At 37.1% G+C, this 21170-nt stretch overlaps 1 protein-coding gene across 5 annotated transcripts in view; it reads right to left on the reverse strand.

Moving 5' to 3' along the window:
• The window catches only part of DOCK10 (dedicator of cytokinesis 10), a 358984-nt gene that overhangs the window by 121571 nt on the left and 216243 nt on the right, over nt 1–21170 (reverse strand). For all 5 annotated transcript variants that reach the window (XM_072617984.1, XM_072617982.1, XM_072617986.1 and 2 more), the window contains exon 8: nt 710–893. In XM_072617984.1, coding sequence (XP_072474085.1) covers nt 710–893 — 184 coding nt within the window. The remainder of the gene's footprint in view (nt 1–709; nt 894–21170) is intronic.

Here is a 21170-nt window from a genome sequence, read left to right on the forward strand (position 1 = left end):
TTCAGGCCCAGCATTCTATTTACTGTACCACCTACCTACCCTATAATAATAATAATAGTCACTAGCATTTACGTAATGCTTTAAAGTTTACAAAGCCTTTTACCAATATCTCATTTAATCTTTACAACACCTGCTGGGAGATGCTATTAGCATCCCTATTTTGCAGATGAGGGATTTGAGGCATTGAGAAGTTAAGCAACTTGCTAGCATCACACAGGTAGTAAGATTCTGAGTAAGATTCAGATTTTTTTTTTGTCTCTACAACTAATGCTCTATCTGCTGTACTGCTAACCATTTATGAATCTATGAACATCTGCATTATCAAGGCCTAAAAAAGGATTCTGAGAGAGTTCCATTACTTGACTCTAATGTCAGGTCATAAAATGTGAGGTATCTTCTGAGAAATGATCCATTAACTGGTTTCAGAAATAACGTTTGTAGTGTTCCCGATAGGTGACTTCCAACAACTTTAGTTGAAATATTATCTCAAATATTATCTCAACTGGAAAAAATGCTCATTGTCAGTCACCACCATTATGAAGTAAATGTAAGGATTTGGGGGATGATCTATGGAAGTGGATACCTCTGGGATGGATGGATTAGAGACAGAAAGCTATTTGAGCTGGTAGCAATTTAAATGACCTAACTGACCCCAAATAAGGAGTCTCCTTTCAGCATGAGAAGGAATGGTAGCACATCTGTTTCTCACCCAGCCTGAGATCTGTGAGGTCTGCACTCTTCCTTTCCTGAAGCGGCCCCTCAGGACTTATTTGGAGGATTTTGTTGAGAGTGTGAATCCATTCATCCATATCCAGCTCTGTTTCAGCTGCCAGCACAAAATATGTCAGGTCATTCATTTTCAATTCAAAGGCGTATTTTCTTAGTCTGTTATTCTGTATTATCAAAGGGAGAGAAAAGGAAGGTTTCAGTAATTACCCTATGAAACACGGACAAAGGAGTCTCTAAGAGAGAAAAGAAAAAAGAATTTATACAGGAGTTTTCCACACAATGGCAAGTATCTAAGTAGAAGAATTGTGAGACCCTTCAAATAGCAAAGTATAGAGTGGTTGGAGTCTCAATGACCTTCAGTGTCCCATTTCTGAAGGATATCCCATCGGGCATTGTGGTATGAGTCCATGATCACATCACGTAGTCTTTCTGCTCCTGTAGATGTCAAACCCATCTGTTCCTCCTAATACTGTCCAACAGTGTCATCTGTGCCTTACTATAGATACACTGTCATGGAACCATCCCATGGTTTGGTTCTTTTAATATTTCATAACTATCAGTGCAGTCCTTGGTTTGCCTTTCTCTCATCCTTTATTCTCATTATGTGAGCAGATCATTCTCTTTTCCTTTCATACATGTCCTTGAGGGTATCTTTTATGCTACTTCACATGCTAGTCATATTGATTATATGGTTTACTAAAATATTGTTAGCATTAAAAAAAGTGGTGACCCATTCCATTAGGCTCATTTTTAAATGAATGGATGCGTGGATCAAAACTGATTCCTCTGCCTCATTTTTTGCACAGAAATGCTGCAGGTACAGTGATTTTATTTACTACTTCTTGGAGGTCAGAGAAACTTTGTGGTATGCTTTGCATCATAGTTGGGGGTTCTGTCAAATTTTAAATTTCAAACTTTTGGATCTTCCAAGTTATCTGATCTCTGATTTCCCAATCATTTGCAAATTATCAATAGGAACAAATAACAATAATGATAACTGACATTTACGTAGCAACTTCAGATTTGCCAAGAGCATGCAAATTGCTTTTCATGCATTATCTCATTTAATCCTAACAGCAACTCTGTGAGTTAGGTGATACTATTATCTCCATCTTACAGATGAAGAAACTGAGGCTGAGGGGTCTAGTGACTCCCTGAATGTCATAGCTGGCAAATATCTTTGGCAGGATTCAAATTTAGGTCTTCTTGACCTGTACTTTATCTACTACACCACCTAGTTAATGTCGGGAGCTTATTGACATTTTACTTTAGGACTTTTGCTAAGTTCTGCAGGAGGGAACACCTTTTCAGATTGCATCTTTGAGAAAGAAGCTGTACTTCTGCTAAGAAAAGTCATTCCTCTCTTGAATATTTTACATTTTATATTTTACTTTTTTTTTCTTTTCAGAGGTGTTAAAAATTCATATAATTATAGATTTAATAGTCTTCCAGTTTAACCCTCTTTTTTCCACTTATAGATAAGGAAACAGGTCTAGAAAGCTTAAATATCTTGTTCAAGATCATGGAACTATTCATGGCACAGGAGAGACTGAAATCCACATCCTTGGAATACAAATCTAGTTCTTTTTAGTTATTCTATGAAGATGGCTGAATTTTCTACAACTCCTAATCTGTAATTTGCTAAGGCTGACAAGAAAAGAGAAGTTACTGATCTCAAGAGCTGTAAAATATGTGTAAGTATTTCAGATATCCAATTTTACATTCATTCTTAAGTGATAAGGCTAGAGAGGGTGATATGTTTTCCCCTAGTATAGGTGGGTAATTTACATCCATTCTTCCTTCAGTACAAAATGAAGAGTAGTTGAATGCAGAAATATTTGGATTTGGAGCCAGAGAATGCTGGTTGGAGACCTTGGTCTGCACCTGAATAGCCATGTAACCTCAACCAAGACATTTAGCTTATCTGTAAAATGGATATAATTATATTTTGACTACTTACTTCACAGGGTTATTAATGAAAGTTAAATAAGATTTTATATATATTAACATAGCTGTGTAACTTTGTCCACATCACTTACCTTCTCTGTAAAATGGGTATAATTATATTTTGACAATTTACTTCACAGAGTTATTGTGATTATACATCCGATTATACATAGATATATGTATCAAATATGATTATATATACATATACACAAATAAATAATTTTATGTAGAAATGTTTTATAAAATTTAAATATCTATGTAATTTTTTACATATTCATAAAAATTATATAAGAAAGCTTATTTGATCCTCATAGCCACCCAGTGAAGTATTCAAAATATAATTATACCCATTTTGTGTTTCTATATGTGTGTGTATATACATACATACATATATGTATGTATACATATTGTCACAATGAAGACGTGGACTCTTATTACAGCCAAGACTATGCTGTACTATGGAAGCCTTCTTAAGAGTGGGGGAGTAAGTGTAAAGGGTAGCAGATGAACTCTAGAGAGTTCACTTCAATTCTGTTCAGTTTATTTCCATTCAACAAACAAGTACTAATAGTCTTCTACATGCTAGACCTCCTCTGTGGGCTGGGGATACAAAGAACAAAAATGAACAAGTTCTACCCTTGAAGACCTTACGTTCTACTGGGGAAAACAAGTGGTTCACAGATAAGTTAATTTTTTAATTAACTTATGCATATTTTGTACATAATTTACATATATCATGTAATATGCATATTTTTATACACACAAAGTAGTTTGGTGTGTTTGAGGGGAAATACAAGTGGGGATGACGAAGGCTCTCCCAGGAAGGTCACCCATCTGGCTGAGACACGAAGGCAGCTAAGGGAGTAGCTAAGGAGGGAGTGATGCCTCGGAGGAGGACAGTGTACATGAAGGCATGCAGTGACGATCAGAGGCTATTAACTTTTTGTATCGTTGCCCCTTTGGTCAGTCTGATGAAAGACATAGAACCCTTCTCAGAATGTTTCTAAAGGCATAAAAAATACATACAATTATTTGGATCTTATTTCATATTGGTATGTGGTGATTGAAATATTAAAAATAAAAATTCATAGATCCCAGTTTAAAACCTCTGAGGAGATGGAAAGTCCTGAAGTGAGAATAGAAAGTATTCCAATTTGACTGGAGCATATAATGTGTGGGGAAAATTGATGTGGAATCAATCTGGCAAAATAGACTGGAACTATACTGTTAAGAAATCTAAATGCCAAACAATGAGTATTATTGTGGACATGCAGCCAGATGATCTGTTAGTAACTATGAATCACCCTCCCCCTACTGCCAAAAAATACACACACACACTTCAAACTAAAAACAAAAAATAATGATAAACTATTTAGTGATCATATTTTTGGCATCTGGCAGATCTGCACCCTCATTGTATGGAGTGATAGTAGATTTGAATGGAAGAGGATATTTCCGTGAGGGAAAAGTCTTCAAGAAACTGTAGTCAGCAATATCTTAAGATGCTGTTGTCAGCTACTTTAATATCTGTGTGACCTTGGGTAAGTCATTTCCTTTCTGAGTCTTTGTTTCCTCATCTGTAAAATAATGAGGCTGAGCCGGAAGATCTTGAAGATATCTTACCACTATTTTGGTCTATGAACCTATGTTTCACATTTCTAGTCCCTTTTTGTTGTTTTTTTAAGTGATTTTACATATATACCTTTTCTCATTTTATTTCCACAATAACCCTGTTGGATTGATGGAGCAAGTTTAACTTCTACCATTATAAGATGAAAAAAGTGACAGTGGAGTGTTGCCCAGTTGGTAACAGGGCTGAGACTAGAATTCTGGGCTCTTGGAACTTTCTCAGGTACTTTCTATTAGCCCATAGCATTAACTTTGACATTTTCCAATATATTATATGTCTAAGTATTTCACTGACAAAAGTTTTATGATATTTCTCATATGAGTATCTCAACTTTATACTGAGTCAAAGAGGCAGCATGACCATGGTATAGTGAGAGAGGGAGCTGGTTTTAGCGTCAAGAAGAGCCCCCTCCCGCCCACCCACATCAATGACGCAATCTTTAGCAAGTTCTCTTAGTACCCAGGCAACTTTCTAAGATGATAACTTCTGTGAGTACGTTGCTGATATGCATTGGTGGAAGGAGTTTTGACCCTGAGAATTACCCGTAGCAATGGGACCATAGGTCTCAAACCAAAAATTTGTTTTTGAATCTCTATCAACTTATTTGTTGTTGTTCTGTTATATCAGTTGTGTCTGACCCTTCATGACTCCATTTGGGGTTTTCTTGGAAGAGATACTAGAGTGGTGTGCCATTTCCTTCTCCACATCATTTGAAAAATGAGGAAACTGAGGCAAACAAGGTTGACTGACTTTCCCAGGGACACACAGTCAGTAAGTGTCTAAGGTTAGATTTGAACTCAAGAAGATGAATCTTCCTAACTCCAGATCCAGCACTCTATCCACTGTGCCACCTGGCTACTCCATTCAACCTAATCTTTGTGTGTGCTATACACACACGTATGTATGTGCATATAATGTATATATGTATATTTATATAATCCCCACACATATATGTAGATGTATATGCGGTACATTATATGTGATATACATGTGTGTTATATATTCCACACATACACATACGTATATGTGTCTCATTTGTATACATACACATAAATATATGTATATATAATGTTCATGTAATATATATATTATGTGTATATATATGCACCTTATATACTTAGGAGATATTTATATAATTAGTCCATTCATCCGCAAGTAGAAATATCAAATATTTCTTCTTCAGACTTTTAAAAACTTAGCATGAAACAGAAGGCCTTTGTTCCCAAAGAAGGCTGAATAATGAATATTTTACTAAGAGGTCGAAGCCTTTAATAAGAAAAAAGGAAAATTGCAGGTCAATTTCATTTCCATGACTCCTTCTTTGGAAGGGCAATGGTATTGAATTCTTCTGTACATGGTGTACATTAACAGCCTCCTTCTGTTCTCAGTCTGTATAACTCAGTTCTCTTCTTTCAGGTTATAAGGGTTTCCACAAATCTACTCCTGGTTCTATGTATCATGATACATAACTAAAAAGGGAAGGCCTTTTAGAAAAGCCAACAATTTTTTTCCCATCTCAAGCTGGGCCAAAATTTTTTGTATATTTTTCAAATGGAGAGAAACAGAGAAGTATGTGGCACGTCAATGCTGTATTTCAGTTATGCTCCAATGTAGTAAAGCACAAAAAAAAAAGTGTTCTAAGAAATCCATTTAATTTAAGTCAGTTAGGAACATTAGAATTTCTTTTCTTAAATGCTTCTCTTTGCTGAAGAAAGGGAGCCCATTCTACCACAGAGGCCTCTTTTTCCCTTTGGAGAGAAAGCCACTTTTCCCTAGCCTTATGACTGAGTGTATGAAGGGCCTACCTTTCTCAAAGAGCCTAAGCTAAAAGAGCGATGGCTATGACATCGTTTCCATGAGGTAAAGCTAACACTTCAGCTGAAGACTCCATCCAAAGCTCAGAAAAGATAACTGACAAGCAGGAGAGATATGACTGCCATGGGGGAAAACTGGAGATAGCACACCCAGCAGGGAATTCTGGCACTACAGTGTCCGTCAGGAAGCAGGTCCAGGAAATGTCTGGTATTAGAGGCAGGGGTTGCCTCTCCATGTGGGTGCATTGGTGACCTGTGTAGCCTAAGTGTGTAAGTGTACCTTGGCAGCATACATTTCCTAAATGGGTGTCCTAAATGTGTTCTGAATGGGTTTGCTCCTTCATATACACTCCCTAGCCTATATGTATACACATACTCCCTGGCAACACACAGTCCTCATTTATGGACTCCTATGAATGATTACTACCTATGTTTACCATTCCCATTAATGATGTATATGTTTGTGGGATAGTTTGTACCAAATTTATGAGAAAATGGATACTTTTCTTACTATGCTATCTCATTAAATGTCTCTGTTTTGAATTAATTGTTCAAATGAATCATTTTGGCTAATTACTACAAGTAAACATACTGAAGGAGGTTCTTGAGCTATAGTTTTGAGTAGATGTGGATTCCCAAAGTATTTGCAGCCTTTTCTCAGAGATCCATGTGCAAAAAACCATATTCTATATACTACAAATGAAAAATAATATGGGAGTGAGAAATGAAGGTGTTGACAGCTGGGTATAGTGGGAAAGACCTCCTGCAGAAGATATGAGTTCAGTCGAGTCTTGAAGGAAGCCAGAAAAATTAATTTGGAGAGGGGAGGGAAGAGGTGGGAAAAGGACAATAGGAAAGGACAAATATTTTGTGAGCTTGGGAAGATGGGAGTACCTTAATAAAAGGAAAGTCTGGAATAGAGAAGGATCTGGGGAGAAAGATAATAACTTTTGTTTTGGATATGTTGAATTTGAGATGTCAATGGCTAGGTCTTGAAGAAAGTAAAAGGCATAGATTGAAAGAAGGGTGGCAAAATCTTCTAAGGATGGAGAAACATCTTGAATAATGGCCAGATTGTCTAGAAGGAGGGGCTGTATTACTGTCTAATGAAACGAGAAGTTGGAAAAATGACAGGGTGGGAGAGAAGAGCTTTATAGAGCACCTTGAATTTTACTGGGGAGTTGAGATTTGATTTAATAGGTATAAAGAGTCAGAGCTTGTATTAGACAGGGACTTGATAAATAAGATTTTTGTGAAAAAATGTCTGGGAAGTCCTTTCTAACACAAAGGATGGTGTGGCTGTGATTTGTCACATGTTTCTAAATAATAATTTTCAGAAGGTAAGAGAAGGGAAGTAGAGAGACAATTAGGAGGCAATCGTGGTATTAAACGATGAAGTGCTAAAAAACCTGAGTCAGAGTGGTTGCCATGGAAACAAGCAAACATGAACTAATACAAATGACATTATAGAGAAAGAACTGGTAGAAATTAGTGATTGAATAGATATGGAAAATAAAAGGTGGGGATTACAGCTAAATTTTAGTTTTCAAGACTCAGAGACCAGGAAAAGAATGGCATCCTTAATATGAGGAAACCAAGGAGATATATTGGTCTGGATAAGAGGTGTAGGTAAAGGGCTATATACATCAAATCTTATCCAGTCCTCTTGCTTTGTAGCATGTGGGGCACTCTGGTCTCACATGTGGTGAACCTGTTCAAAGTTCTCTATATGCCTACATTCACTCAGAATTATAGCCTTGAATCTCTACTGATGAGTTTAGTTTTTACTTTTTAGCTAGAGGATACAATAAACTCAAAGTGAAGGTATTTAACATAGTGTCATAAAAAGAGAGCTAAGTAGCAATTGAAACAGTCTCCCCTTCACCTCCAAACTGCCCACCTCACCCCCAATACACACATCTACAATGAGAAGAGTAAGTACAGTGGGTGCAACACATGTAAGCATGTATCCACATTTGTGGAAGGATTACTCATGTCTCAAATGCCATTGGGCTCTTGATTTTTGCCAATATTTCTGTTGTTCCCACTGGGTCTACTCCAGCTGTCCTCATGGTCATTTCTAGATTTGCCAACTCTGCAGTGAGTTACCCTACTCGCTTCATGGTGATAGTTATTCTTGGGCGTCTCCATTGCATAATGGTTGTGGAACTTGTCTCTGCTACCAGAGTCCAAGCTTCTGCTAGGGTCCTTATCTGAGGAGATACCCCTGCCCAATAGGAGGAGGATTAGACTTTGCCATCTTTCTTTTAGTTTGAAAGGCACACCTAGTCATCAGAGTAGCAAGGGGAAAAAATACACCACCTCAATAAACTCCCCTCATAGAGAAAGGATTTGATGAGGCCCTGAATTCTTATCTTTCAGGAATCAAGCTTTTCTGGAACCAGAATAGTCAGCTAGATAATTGGAGGCAAACACAATTTGTCTTTGAGAGTACTTACTCCAGCTAGGATCAACATCTCTATCTCAAGTGGATTTAAAGATTTAAAGATTAGAAAGCATCCTTTATTTCCAGTTAATTCCTAAATGTCAATCTGCATATATCTTTGTTTTTATCAGTGACTGTGAAATGTTTTGAATGTGTGTGTGTGTGTGTGTGTGTGTGTGAGTGTGTGTGTGTGTGTGTAGCAGGCAATAAACTTCTCTGGCTTTGAGCTGTCCTATGTAGGGATGGACAACCAGAGAAATCTTATTTAGGATCATAAAGCAGAGAGATCCTTGAATTGTGAGAAACTGAGGTCATTTCACCAGGATCAGAGATGATAGATAAGGAATCTGAAGATTAGAAAAAATTAAATGACTGTCTAAGGATAAGCTGGAATTCAAATCCATGTCTGTTCATTACAGACCTAGTATTCTTTCCAATAAAATTGGCCCCTTCTGGGACAAAGACTAGAACTTACATCTCCCAACTCCTAATCCAGAGTTCCTTCCGTTATCCCACACTGCTTTTGGAGGGGAAGCAAGGTCAAATCCTAGCTCAGCTACATGCCAAGTTACTCAACTGCTCTTTGCCTTGACCTCAGTTTCCTCATCTATAAATTGATAGGTCTGGAGTAGGACCTTTCAGCAGCAAATAATGTTTCTCATCAACAGAGATAATATTTTTACAGTGCCCGGCACAAAGTAGGTGCTATTAATAAAGGTTTATTCCATCTCTTCATCAAATGTTTGGTAATTTCTTTATCAATTTTAATAGACAATTACTTTGATTATACAGGAATTATATACGGATATATCAACAATATGAAATTAAAATGTGTTAATTTTTCAAAATGTATCAAACTGCCTCATGTCACTATTGTTGGTAAGTAAAAGCAGTAAGAAGTAGTCAGTTGGCACATTGGTAGAGTACCAGGCCTGCAGTCAAGAAGACTCATCTTCCTAAGTTCAAATATGACCAGATATTTATAGCTGTATGATCCTTGACAAGCCATTTAATCCTGCTTGCCTCAATTTCCTCATCTATAAAATGAGCTGGAGAAAGAAATGGCCAGCCGCTCCAGTATCTCTACCAATAAAATCTCAAATGGAGTTAAAAAGAGTTGGACTTAACCTTGTTGCCTCAGTTTCCTCATCTGTAAAATGAGCTGGAGAAGGAAATGGCCAACCACTCCAGCATCTTTGCCAAGAAAATCTCAAATGGGGCCACAAAGAGTCAGATACAACTAAAAAACAACAGAAGCAGTAATCAATATGTTTCACAGATATTTAATGATTTAAGAAATACTTTGTTCAACAAATTTAGGGTACCCTCTAATAAGAAAACTTGCCCTAAATAGTTAAATACCCTTTATTAACTTCCTCAAGTTAAGACTCATTATTTTGGGCACCAACATACCAGTTTCCACAGACAATATTCAATTAGTGAGACTTCAATTCACAGGATTATAGATTTTGAGTTCTGAGTTACTTCAATATCACCCAGACCAAAGACTTCACCTTACAGATGAGGAACCTGAGATCCAGAGGCAAGCTTGTAATCAATAATCTATTAATCAATAAGCTTATCTTAAAGTACTTAATATGGCAGACATTTAGTTAGGTTTTGACAAAAATGAAGCAGTCTTTGCCCTCCAGGAGTTTTACCTTCTAGTCAAATGATCAAAGGTGTCAGTTTATTAAACTCTCCATGAAATATCCCTTCACCCCTCCTGTCAGAAATAATTTTTCTTTCTCTCCCAAATTTTCATAGCATTCACTGCCTGAATGCATTTATTGTTTTTTTATTATTATTACTTGGTTTGGACCTGTTACTCCAAATTCAACAGTATTACCATTCTGGATATTTGTAGTTTTCTTATAGAGGCATCCTAAGTTTGCTGTGTAAGAATAATGATAACAATAAACAAATACGGGTATATGTATATATATGTGTGTATATACACACACACACATAAATACACACACACACAAATACACACACACACATATGTTCTTTTAAACTTTGTGAAAAACTTCATATACTCATCTCATTTGAGCCTCACAGCCATCTTTCCAAGAAGGGACTGCAGGTATTAATATCACCCATCCCATTATACAGGTAAGAAAATAGAGGTTCAGAGGAATTATATGATTTTCCTACACTCATATAACTAGTAAGTGTCAAGAGGCATGATCTGAACCTGTCTACCCAACTCAAAGTCTAGCCTTCTGTCATCTCCTCTATCTCGCTGCGTAGGAAATTCTCAGTATTGAAAATTTCATCTTTGATGCAAAGCTTCAATTTTTTTTTGTAATTTAGAATCTTAGATTCTCAAAGAGTGCACCCCAGCACCCTAGTTTTACTATCAGGCTATGTTTTCCTGCACTAAAGTGAGCAAAGGTAGTTTAAAAATCACTGTCTTGAGTTTTGTGAGCCAAAGGTTAATGACTTGCCAGTGACCACACAGCCAGTATATGCCTGAGGCAAGGCTTGACCCACGGTCTTTCCCACTCTAGTGTCAGCCCTCATGCCATTCCTCTTCGAATTCATTTCCTTCCTTACATTGTTAACTATCCTTTCATGTAAAAAGACAAGTTAAAGGAGATGCCATAGGTACTTGGACCACAGAGACTGGGGAGAGTGGGGATGTTTTACTAGCTTCATTTATACAGACGTAGCTGGTGGAGATGAGGTCCGCAAGGGGAAAAAAAAGTACAGTTTACTTGTCTCTAAAATGCAGAAAATGATACTTCCCCAATTTACCTTGCCGGGATGTTAAGAGGACAGTCCTTTATACATCTAAAATGTTGTTCATACTGATCTCTATTATCACACACAAAATGTTTCATTTGATCTTCATAATATTGCTGTGAGACAGGAAGGTGAGGTATTATTCTCCAATTCACGAAGAAATTCAGAGAGCTCAGTCAACTTGTCCAAGGTCACATGATAGAGAAAGGACTAAAATCCAGTTCTTATAACTCTTATTTACCTCAGTGTATTTTCTATGACACTCTGCTATTTGTAGAAAAAAAATGAGGTAAGGGGAGAATTAGGAAAGCACAGGAGCATATAAGCCAAAGAAGGGGAGAATTTAGAGGAAATGTACCCATTTTAAAAACTGGAAAATACCCGGATGTTTTTCTGCCTAAATTGCAATAAACAGATGATTAGCAGCTGCTAATTATTAAAAACAATTAGACGAAAAAGAAAAGACAAAACTAAACCAAAATAAACAAACAAAAAAACCTCAGAATACTCATAAATCATACAGATATTGACTAGAAGATCTGTTTATGCAGATAATATTGGCAAAGGCTAATCTCTTTTAAAGCACAATTATTGGCTCTCTGGAAAAAATTCCAACTCAGTAGAAACAAAGCTGGAAATTGCTAAAAAAAAGTATACTTATTTTATTTGGCTTCTGTTGTTTCCAAATGAAACAAATTTTATGCTGAGAATGCCCAAGTGCTGAGTTGTCTCTAAAACTAACATGAAATAATTAGTTTAACCTGCCGAATCCTATAAGTAACCCTATCAAGGAGATAAAAGAACTGTGTGAAAATGAACATCATTATAGTTCATTCTAAGGAAAATAAATACCCTGAAAGCCGTTGGTCTTTCAGTGTAGACAGCTAATAACAAAAGAATTCAGGACAAGAGTAATATTTTAATTTGGTTTTAAAGAAGCAACATTTGATGAATTGTAGCTCCATTTCAAGATAATTGAATGAAGTCAGCAGGAAAAGCTGGTAGCAAGCACTCCACCAGGAGTCAGAGGACCAGGATTCTAGTGCTAGGCCCACCATTTACTAGCTCACTGACTTTAAACAAGTCAATTAACCTTTCTGGGCCCATACTTTTACTCACAAATTATCGCAATAAGTGATCATCTCAGTTACTTTCCTACCTAAAAGGTTTATTGTGGAAATCAAATGAAGTATTTTGTGTGGAGGTGGGGGAGAGAGGATGGGAGAAATGATCTGTGTAAAATGCTATACTAATGTTAAATGTGAAGCCTGGGGCAGTTTTGCAAGGGGTCAGCTCTCTGCTGCTTAAACAGAGGGAGTTATGACTCCTGGGTGGCTGAGAGAATGCTGAGGATGATCCTGTCTGCAAATGGGACTTACTTATTTGTTGCAGAGAAGGACTGCAGAGGCACAAAGAGATCTCAAAGGAGGTTTTTGAGAGACTTTCAGAAGATGGACTGGAGCCTTCAGAGCCATAGACAAATATGAGAGCAGGCCCATCTTTGACCTCAAGGAGTTGTAACTCTAGAGATTATGAAGAGAGGACCTTCCCTGGGTAAGGTTGTTCTCCCTTGGTTTGAGCTGAAATTTTATTAACTCCTGGGTATTCTTTAATATATTCTAATCTGTAGAGCTTTTCTAATTTCTATTTTCTGTTTTGTTTGGATAAATATGTTTATTTGCTATTAGCTATTGGTGTTTTTTATGTACCTAGCATTTGGTGCTAAGGGGCTAAATTGGTGAGTTTAAACTAAGGGCTTAAGAGAAATCAAGGAAGTTGCTTTCCTTTTTAGGGCCTGAATGTTGTATTTAGAGATATTCGAGGGTGACTCAATATGTTGAATACCTCTCTAGGAGATAAGAAAGATCATTGAGCCTCTTATGGTCTTAGACTCTTCCTGCTACTCCCCATCTGGTGTTATAGACATAGCCCTCTTCCAACTTTCTGCAAAAATGGACCAGACTTCAGACCATATCTACTAATTCCATCCATATCTATCTATCTATCTGTCTCTCTGTCTGTCTATCTATCTGTCTATCTGTTACATGTATTTTAGATAATATTTCTATATATGACTTATGTAAGATATATACATATATGTATTTTATGTATATGTATATATGTGTATATAGATACATACATACTATATATACATATATTTATAAATTTAAAATATAAAATTTATATTTGCATTCTAAGCCATCATGCAAGCAACCTTTGTCTCTTAAAAGGGGGCATTTAGAAATGGAACACTTTATTAATATCTTATTATAATCTTTTTCTATTCTGAGATCATCAAAAATATCCAAACTGTAGGGAAGTTTATATTTAGGAAGATTAAGATATCTGAGTGGTTTTCCATCCTATTACCTGCAATCAAGATAATAATGGCATCTAGAAAAAAAATCAGTGAGATATTTCAATGATATTCAAATATCAGAAAATATGTTAAAGTTATTAAGACTTGAATTATTGCAAGTCTCCATAAGAATTTCCCTTCTTTTTCAAATTGTGTGATTTTTTTTTTACCTGATGTAGCACATTTATCAAGCATCCTGATTTATCACAAATCATTTAGATTGGTGATTTTTATGTATTTCCAACTTTGACCTCTCCCTCTAGCTTCAGTTCACTATTTCAAAGAACGTGCTATATGTCCTATCTATACCTAAAAAAGAACATATCTATCACCTGATATAATGCAAAGGGCATTGACTTTAGATTCAAATTGTTACTCTGACACTAGCAGTAAAAATCTGGCCAATCAACTTGGCACCATGGTTTATACGTGTATAAAACAAGATGACATTATTTTTGTAGCCATAAATCTATGAATTTGGGTTTCCTAGGAATACATGGACAGATATTATGGGATCTATGAACTTGGGAAAAAAATTAAATCTTTATTTCAATACAATTGATTTTCTTTGTAATCCTACGCATTTTATTTTATACATTTTAAAACATTATTTTAAGGAAGTATCCATTGACTTTACCAGGCTGCCAAAGGAGTCCATGACACAAAATTGATTAATAAAAACTAGCCTTTCTATAGCACCTATTATGTGCCCAGGTACTATGCTCAGTAGTTTACAAATATGATCTTGTTTAACCCTTACAACAGCCCTGGGAGGCTATTGTTATCCCATTTTATAGTTGAGGAAACCGGGGCAAACAGTCATTTGCTCAAAGCTATAGAGCTAGTAAGTGTCTGAGGTGGGATTTGATCTTAGGTTTGCCTGACTTCAGGTCCAGCACTCTAGCCACTGTGCCACCTACCTGTCTATAATAAAAGAGGCTAAGAACCTCTTCTATAGATAAATGAGTTTCTCTATATAAACGAGTTTGTCTCTCTCTCTCTCTATATATATATTACCTCTCTCTCAAATCTACCCTTTCTCTTGTTTACTTCTCTTATTGATGCTACTATTTTCCCATTCACCAAGGTCAAAGCTTCTGAATCCTTCTTAACTCTTTCTTTTCCCTATTTCCCCATTCTCCACCATTTAATCAGTAGCCAGGTAGAGAGAATTTGATCTCAGATATTTCTTGCTTTTGTCTCCTACTTTCCACTTAGTGAAACCATTCTAATTCAGGTACTTCCTGCCTACATGATTATAATTGTTTTTCCTGCCTCCAATTTCTCTCCTTTCTATTCCATCCTTTGTGCAGACATAAAAATAATCTTAATTGTGATTATATCATTCCTCTGCTCCAAATCCGTTAGTGACTCCCCATTGTCTAGCGAATAAAATACCAAGTCCTTAAAATAGAATTCACTGCTCTCCATAATCTGGCTCAAATTTATTTTGCAAGACTTAGCTCTTGGTACTCTCCTTTGGCTACAACAAATATGGACAGATCATTGATCTTATACTGCCCCCTACTGCCTCTGTACATTTGCACATGGCCTTTGACCTTTCCCAATGCCTGGAACAGACTCCTTGCCCCCAAAATAGGTGGTACGATAGGTGGATAGTGATGTCCTGGAGTTAGGAAAACCTGAATTCAAATCTGAACTCAGATGATTTTTACTTACGTGACCCTGAGCAAGTCCCCACCTGCATCTGTTTCCTCATCTATAAAATGGGAATAGTAACTTACCTTGCAGGGTTGTTATGAAGATAAAATGGAATAAGATTTATCTGGCACTTTGTAAACCTTAGAGCACCATATAAATGTAACTATTGTTATGACTTCTGCTGTTGTTATAATTATTATCCATTGAAATCCTTCTCTAATTTTGTGATGCCTTCTCTCCTCCCTCCCCACCTCTCAACTGAATGAATAATCTCTCTCCCCCTTGAATCTTTCAGCCTACCCTATTAGACTGTTCCTCTACGCATGATCATTTGCATATATCATTTCTCTACTTCCCATTAAACTTGGCAACTGATTAGATTTATGTGATAGCAAGCAAAATAGGATCTTTTGCTGTTTTTATTTTAGTATAACCAAGTGCCTCTGACTGAATCTTGCCTTTATCAATCAAGAGTCTTTACTAGGAATAAAGTATAGAAACAAGAGTTTTTTAAACTAGAAATAGTATATGTATTTGTATTGTTAATGTGATTAAAGATCTTCCCCACCCATTAATAAGCCTGTCCATTAAGGGGAGTTTGATTAGGGAAGATTTGTAGGAATGCCCACATCTTTTGTTAGTGAGGTATTGATTCTCAAGGGTTGGGATACCCTCTGGCTTTAAAAAAGGTACTCTGAGTTCATGTTTTATTTTGGTTGTTTGGTCAGATGAGGACTCTGGGAAGCTGCTAAAGGAGTCCCCCAGGCTTTGAAAATCCAGATATCTGTGCTTCCCTCTCTGGTAACTACGGTCAGAGAGTTGGACCTGTCTGTTGAATTCAGGCAGAGGAAGCCATGTCTGTTGATCTTTTTATTTCTCTGAATTATCTTTGAAGTTCAGGGTGCTGACTTCCCTGAACTAGGTGAATGATACATTGCTTGGTTAAAGGAATGACACATGTGCTTGATTAAAGTGATTGTTAATCCCTCAAAAGTTGCCTTTCCTTTTATGAATGCAGCTCTAAGAACCTGTGATATCAGTGCCCCCCCCCCCCCGTGTATGTTGGGGTGCTTACTGTTACAATTTGGGAGGGAGAAGGAAAAGGAGAAGCGAGAGTCAAGGATGATTCTAAGTTTGCAAACTTGGGTAACTGGAAGGAGAGAGGGACCCTCCAAAAACTAAGGAAATTCAAACTTTTTGAGGGGACATAATTACTTCTGCTTCAGACACATTGAATTTGAGATACCTATGGAAAAGTCATTTGGAGATATCCAAGCAAGTAGCTGGTGAAGCAAGAATGGAGGAAGGATCCAAGTGTGTCACCTCTTTCCACCAATGAAGATTGACATCATGCTCAGGGAATTCTGTGAAGGCTTAGAGAGGTGAAAGGACTTATTGCTCAGGGTCACACCACTGGTATATTCAGAAACAGAACTTGATTCCAGGTCTCTATGTCTCAACTACTAACTTGCTATTCACTATACCTGGTTGCCTTTAGAAAGTCTAAAGTCTGTCTGGCTTTAATCAACAAACTGATTATGAGTTTTCACCTGCTAACTTCCCAGTCTGTCACTCTGTAATGTTGGACTCCGTAAGCCAACAACGCCTCCAAAGTGAGGATGACTCAGATACAGGCAGATTCCTCGTAACAAAACACATTGCAGCTTCATAGTAAGAAAAGTATAAAAAAAAATGATCCCTTTGGAAATTGAAGTCCCTGCTAAGATTTACAACAGAGTAAGGACAGCTGTATAGGCCTTTTCTCTCAACAAATACTCTCTGTAGGGGGTACTATAAGACTTCAAAAGTCATAGTAAAAAAGAAACCCTGAAAGAATGATCTCTCTCCCCTTTGAATTCCTATATACATGATCATATCCATATACCATTTTCCCTTCCCCCACTAGACTTGGCCACTGATCAGATTTGGGAGGGAGAAGGTAAAGGAGAAGGAAGAATGAGGAATGGTTCTAAGGTGGCAAAGTTGGGCCACTGGAAGGAATGGGAAGAAATGGGAATTCAAACTTTTTGAGAGGAAATAATTAATTCTGCTTTAAACATGTTGAGTGGTAAGAAAATGGATTTTGGTAACATTTGTGGCACTTCACAAAAGTTCTTACTTTTCCATACTAACATAAAAGTTGATTAATCATATGGCATCAGAATGCCATCAGTAGACGTGGTATTGAACTGGGAGTTAAGAAGTCCTGGGTTCAAATCCTTGCTCTGTGACTTTGAGCAAGTTTCTTAAGTCCTCTGGCCTCTAAAATAAATAGGTTGGATTCAGTGGCCTCTAAGATCCTTTCTAGCTCTAATTTGATTTGCTGATTTTTTTTGTCTATCACAATGGGATTATGAGGACATATTCAGGCCTTTTATCTAAACAGGGAGAAGTACAGGGCAAAGAAGAAGACTATTATGTACAAAAAAAAATCTTCTTAGTAGGGCCATGTAATCATTTGCCTAGGTCTTTGGGCTTGATTTTCTCTTCCACACCCAGTTCTCTTGCTCCATGCCTAAGCAATTAAAAGGAGTCCAATAATACTTTGCAATACAATCCACACTATCAAGAGAGGATGATCTTATATTTATCTATACATGGAAACCAACATCCAATAAAAGATGAAATGTCAAAATTAATGTTAAATGTGGGTTCCTCTTGAGGGAACATGCATCTTGGAGTAGCTATGTGGCTCAGCGGATAGAGCATGGGTCCTAGAGTCAGGAGGACCTGAGCTCAAATCTAGCCTCAGACACTTGACACTTACTGGCTGTGTGACTCTGGGTAAGTCTCTTAACCTTGAATGCCTCACTAAAAAACCCCAAAAGTTAAATGTTTTAGTGTCATTAAATGAGCCGTGCTAAGAAGAACCAACAGCGCTTTGATTGTTCTGGTGTAAGAAAGCAAAACAACAAAGATTTATTTCATCTTCTTCAAGAATTTAGCATATGCCTTGTGCCCCCTCCTTCAATACGCAGCTTCACAGAACACTATGCAGCTAGATTTAAAAGGGTTTCACTTGCCAGAACAAACTTGAAGTGCATGTGGAAACGTAAGCATTAAACTTTCCAGTTTAATGTCTATAAAATAGAGCTGTGGATCTTTCACCTATTGCTAAGTGATACTGTTTTTCAAACTTATAGCCAAATAGTCCCTTTTGTGGCCAACAATAGAAAAATACCTCCTCTCTCCATTAGGTTCTTTATTGTCCTTTCCATATGGAAATTTGGCATCGTCTTTAAAATGTAATTATCTTCTACTTTTGCTGGATTGCTTTGCAACACTTAATTAATTCTCTCCTTTTAAAGTTCAGCATTATTGCCTTCTGGAGGAACTCCAGATTTTGAAATAAGAACTATCCAAAAAAATACCAGACTTTAAATGCTAGAGAGAACTGAATTCAGTGTCCATGATTCCACCCCTTCTGGACTTATCCTTGTGAAAATATCCAGATCAACAGACAATCAGGTAAATAACCTGGCTTTCTGGTCTAAGTAGTTACTCAGTCAACAAACATTTACCGAACATGGTGATGTGTTAAGCATTGAGGATGTAGTGAAATGCAAAAACAGTTCCTGTTTTCAAGGAGTTCACATTTTAATGGGGGGAACAACACATAAGTAAGAAGGTACATACACACAGGTAGTAAGTGGCTAGGATTTGAACCAATGTCCTTTGACTCCAAATTCATCATTCTTTCCACTGTAGCATGAAAAGCCTACTATGTGACAAGCACTATGCTAGGCTCTGGGACTACAAAGATTGGAATGAAACAGTTCTCATCCATAGGAGGCATACTTTCTATCAGGGGAAACAACACATATACTACCTAAATAATATCATGTAGATGGACAGTAATCTTAGAGAAGAATGTGCTAGCAGCTCAGGCTTCTAAAGATGATAGAATTTAAGCCAGGTTCTGAAGGAAGCCAAGGAAAGTAAGAGGTAACAGTGAGGGAGGATGAGTATTTCAGATATGAGGAACCACCAATGTAAAGGCCCAGAGGTGGAAGATTAAACATTGTGTATAAGGAACAGCAAACAGGGCAGTGTAGAAGGATTGCAGAGTATATGCATACATACATTCATACATATCTATATATACATATCTATCTGTCTATCTATCTATCTATCTATCTATCTATCTATCTATCTATCTATCTATCTTTGGATTAAGTGTAAAATGACTAGGAAAGTAAAAAGGGGCCAAGTTATGAAGAGCTTTGGATGCCAAACAGGATTTTATATTCATCCTCAAGGCAATAGGGAAGCACTGAAATTTACTGAGGGGGAGAATGGATTGGAGTGGGAGAGACAACAGCATGAGGGAAGTTTGGAAGAAAAGAAGGTTTTAGGGGAAAAATAACAACTCTTTTGGATAGGTTAAGTTTGAGATGACTAAAGACACACAATTCAAAATATCCAAGAGGCAACTGGCTATTAGATTGTGAGCAACTTGAGGGCAGGACTATCTTTTGTCTCTTTTGTATCCCCAGTGCTTCCTAGAAAGCCTGGTACACAGCAGGCACTTAATAAATTCTATTGACTAATTGACTGGGACTTGCTCAGAAGAGAAAATGAGATGGATATAGATTTGGGAATCATCTGCATAGTAAAGTTAATACAGAAAGAAAAGAGAAGATGTCTTGAGGTGTAGACTTGGGGATATTCATGGTTAGAGGACATGAAATACACAAAGAGGCAGTAAAGAAGACTGAGGAGGAGTCATACAGAAAAGAGAACAGTGTTAAAAGCCCAAAGAGGAGAGAATATCCAAGAGGAAGTGATCAGCAGTGTCCAATACTGCAGAGAGTTCAATGAGGATGAGAACTGAGAAGAGGCCATCAGATTCATCAGTTAAGAGATCACGTGTAAGGTTGGACAGAGCGGAGGGTAGACATGATAAGTAACTCCATGCTGAAACCAGAGAAAGTCTTTGCCTGAAGCCCCCTGGGATGGAGATGCTCTGAGGACTGATGTCTCCTAGGACAGTTGTATACAATCTAAGGATGATTCCCAGATGAAATGTTCAGAATTACAGAATTCAAGCAGGCACACAACATTCCTAAGTTGGGACTCTCCTAAACCATTATGAATGTGGATTTGGAAGGAATTCATTGAAAAATATGGTTATATTTGAAGAAAGATAAGAATTCATTGGAATGTAAGTGGGTACAGGTAGATTTAGTGTGTCCTCATTATTACTTGATATCCACGAAATATCAACAATATATCCTGAGTACGAGAGCAGCACAATCAGATGGAAACCCTACACCATGGAATCAAACTTAGTTTTCATGTACCAAAAACCTGAGGTCATAAGGTTATAGATTAAGAGCTGAAAGGAACCTTATAGGTCATCTTCCTCTGGACCTAAGTTTCTTTACATGTAAAATATGGAGAGAAGGTTATAGAACTAAATGACCTCCAAGTTCCTGTCTAGCTCCAAATCTATGTATTATGGTCTAACTCCCTCATTTTACAGATGAGGAAATGCATCATGGCAGAGGTGTGACTCCAGCCCATGTCCTCTGAATCCAAATCCAGCAGTCTTTCTACTGCCCAACACAAATATTCACACACTCTCTTCTATTTGGGTAAATTATTATGCTAGTAAGTGATTCTGTTCTCGATAGTCTTTTAATATAAAAAGAACTAACCAAATGGCCCATTCCCAGAGCCCTAAAGAAAGTGAAATCTTGGCAATTTTGAAGAAATGAAAAGGGTGCTACCCAATGAGGTCTATTCACAGGCCACTTAGCTTTGGCCAGAACAACCTAACATTGGGCAGATAGAGTCAGCTTGTTCACTTTATGGCACTTTTTATACATATGC

This window comes from Notamacropus eugenii, chromosome 6 (genome assembly GCF_028372415.1).
Source record: "Notamacropus eugenii isolate mMacEug1 chromosome 6, mMacEug1.pri_v2, whole genome shotgun sequence".
NCBI lineage: Eukaryota > Metazoa > Chordata > Mammalia > Diprotodontia > Macropodidae > Notamacropus > Notamacropus eugenii.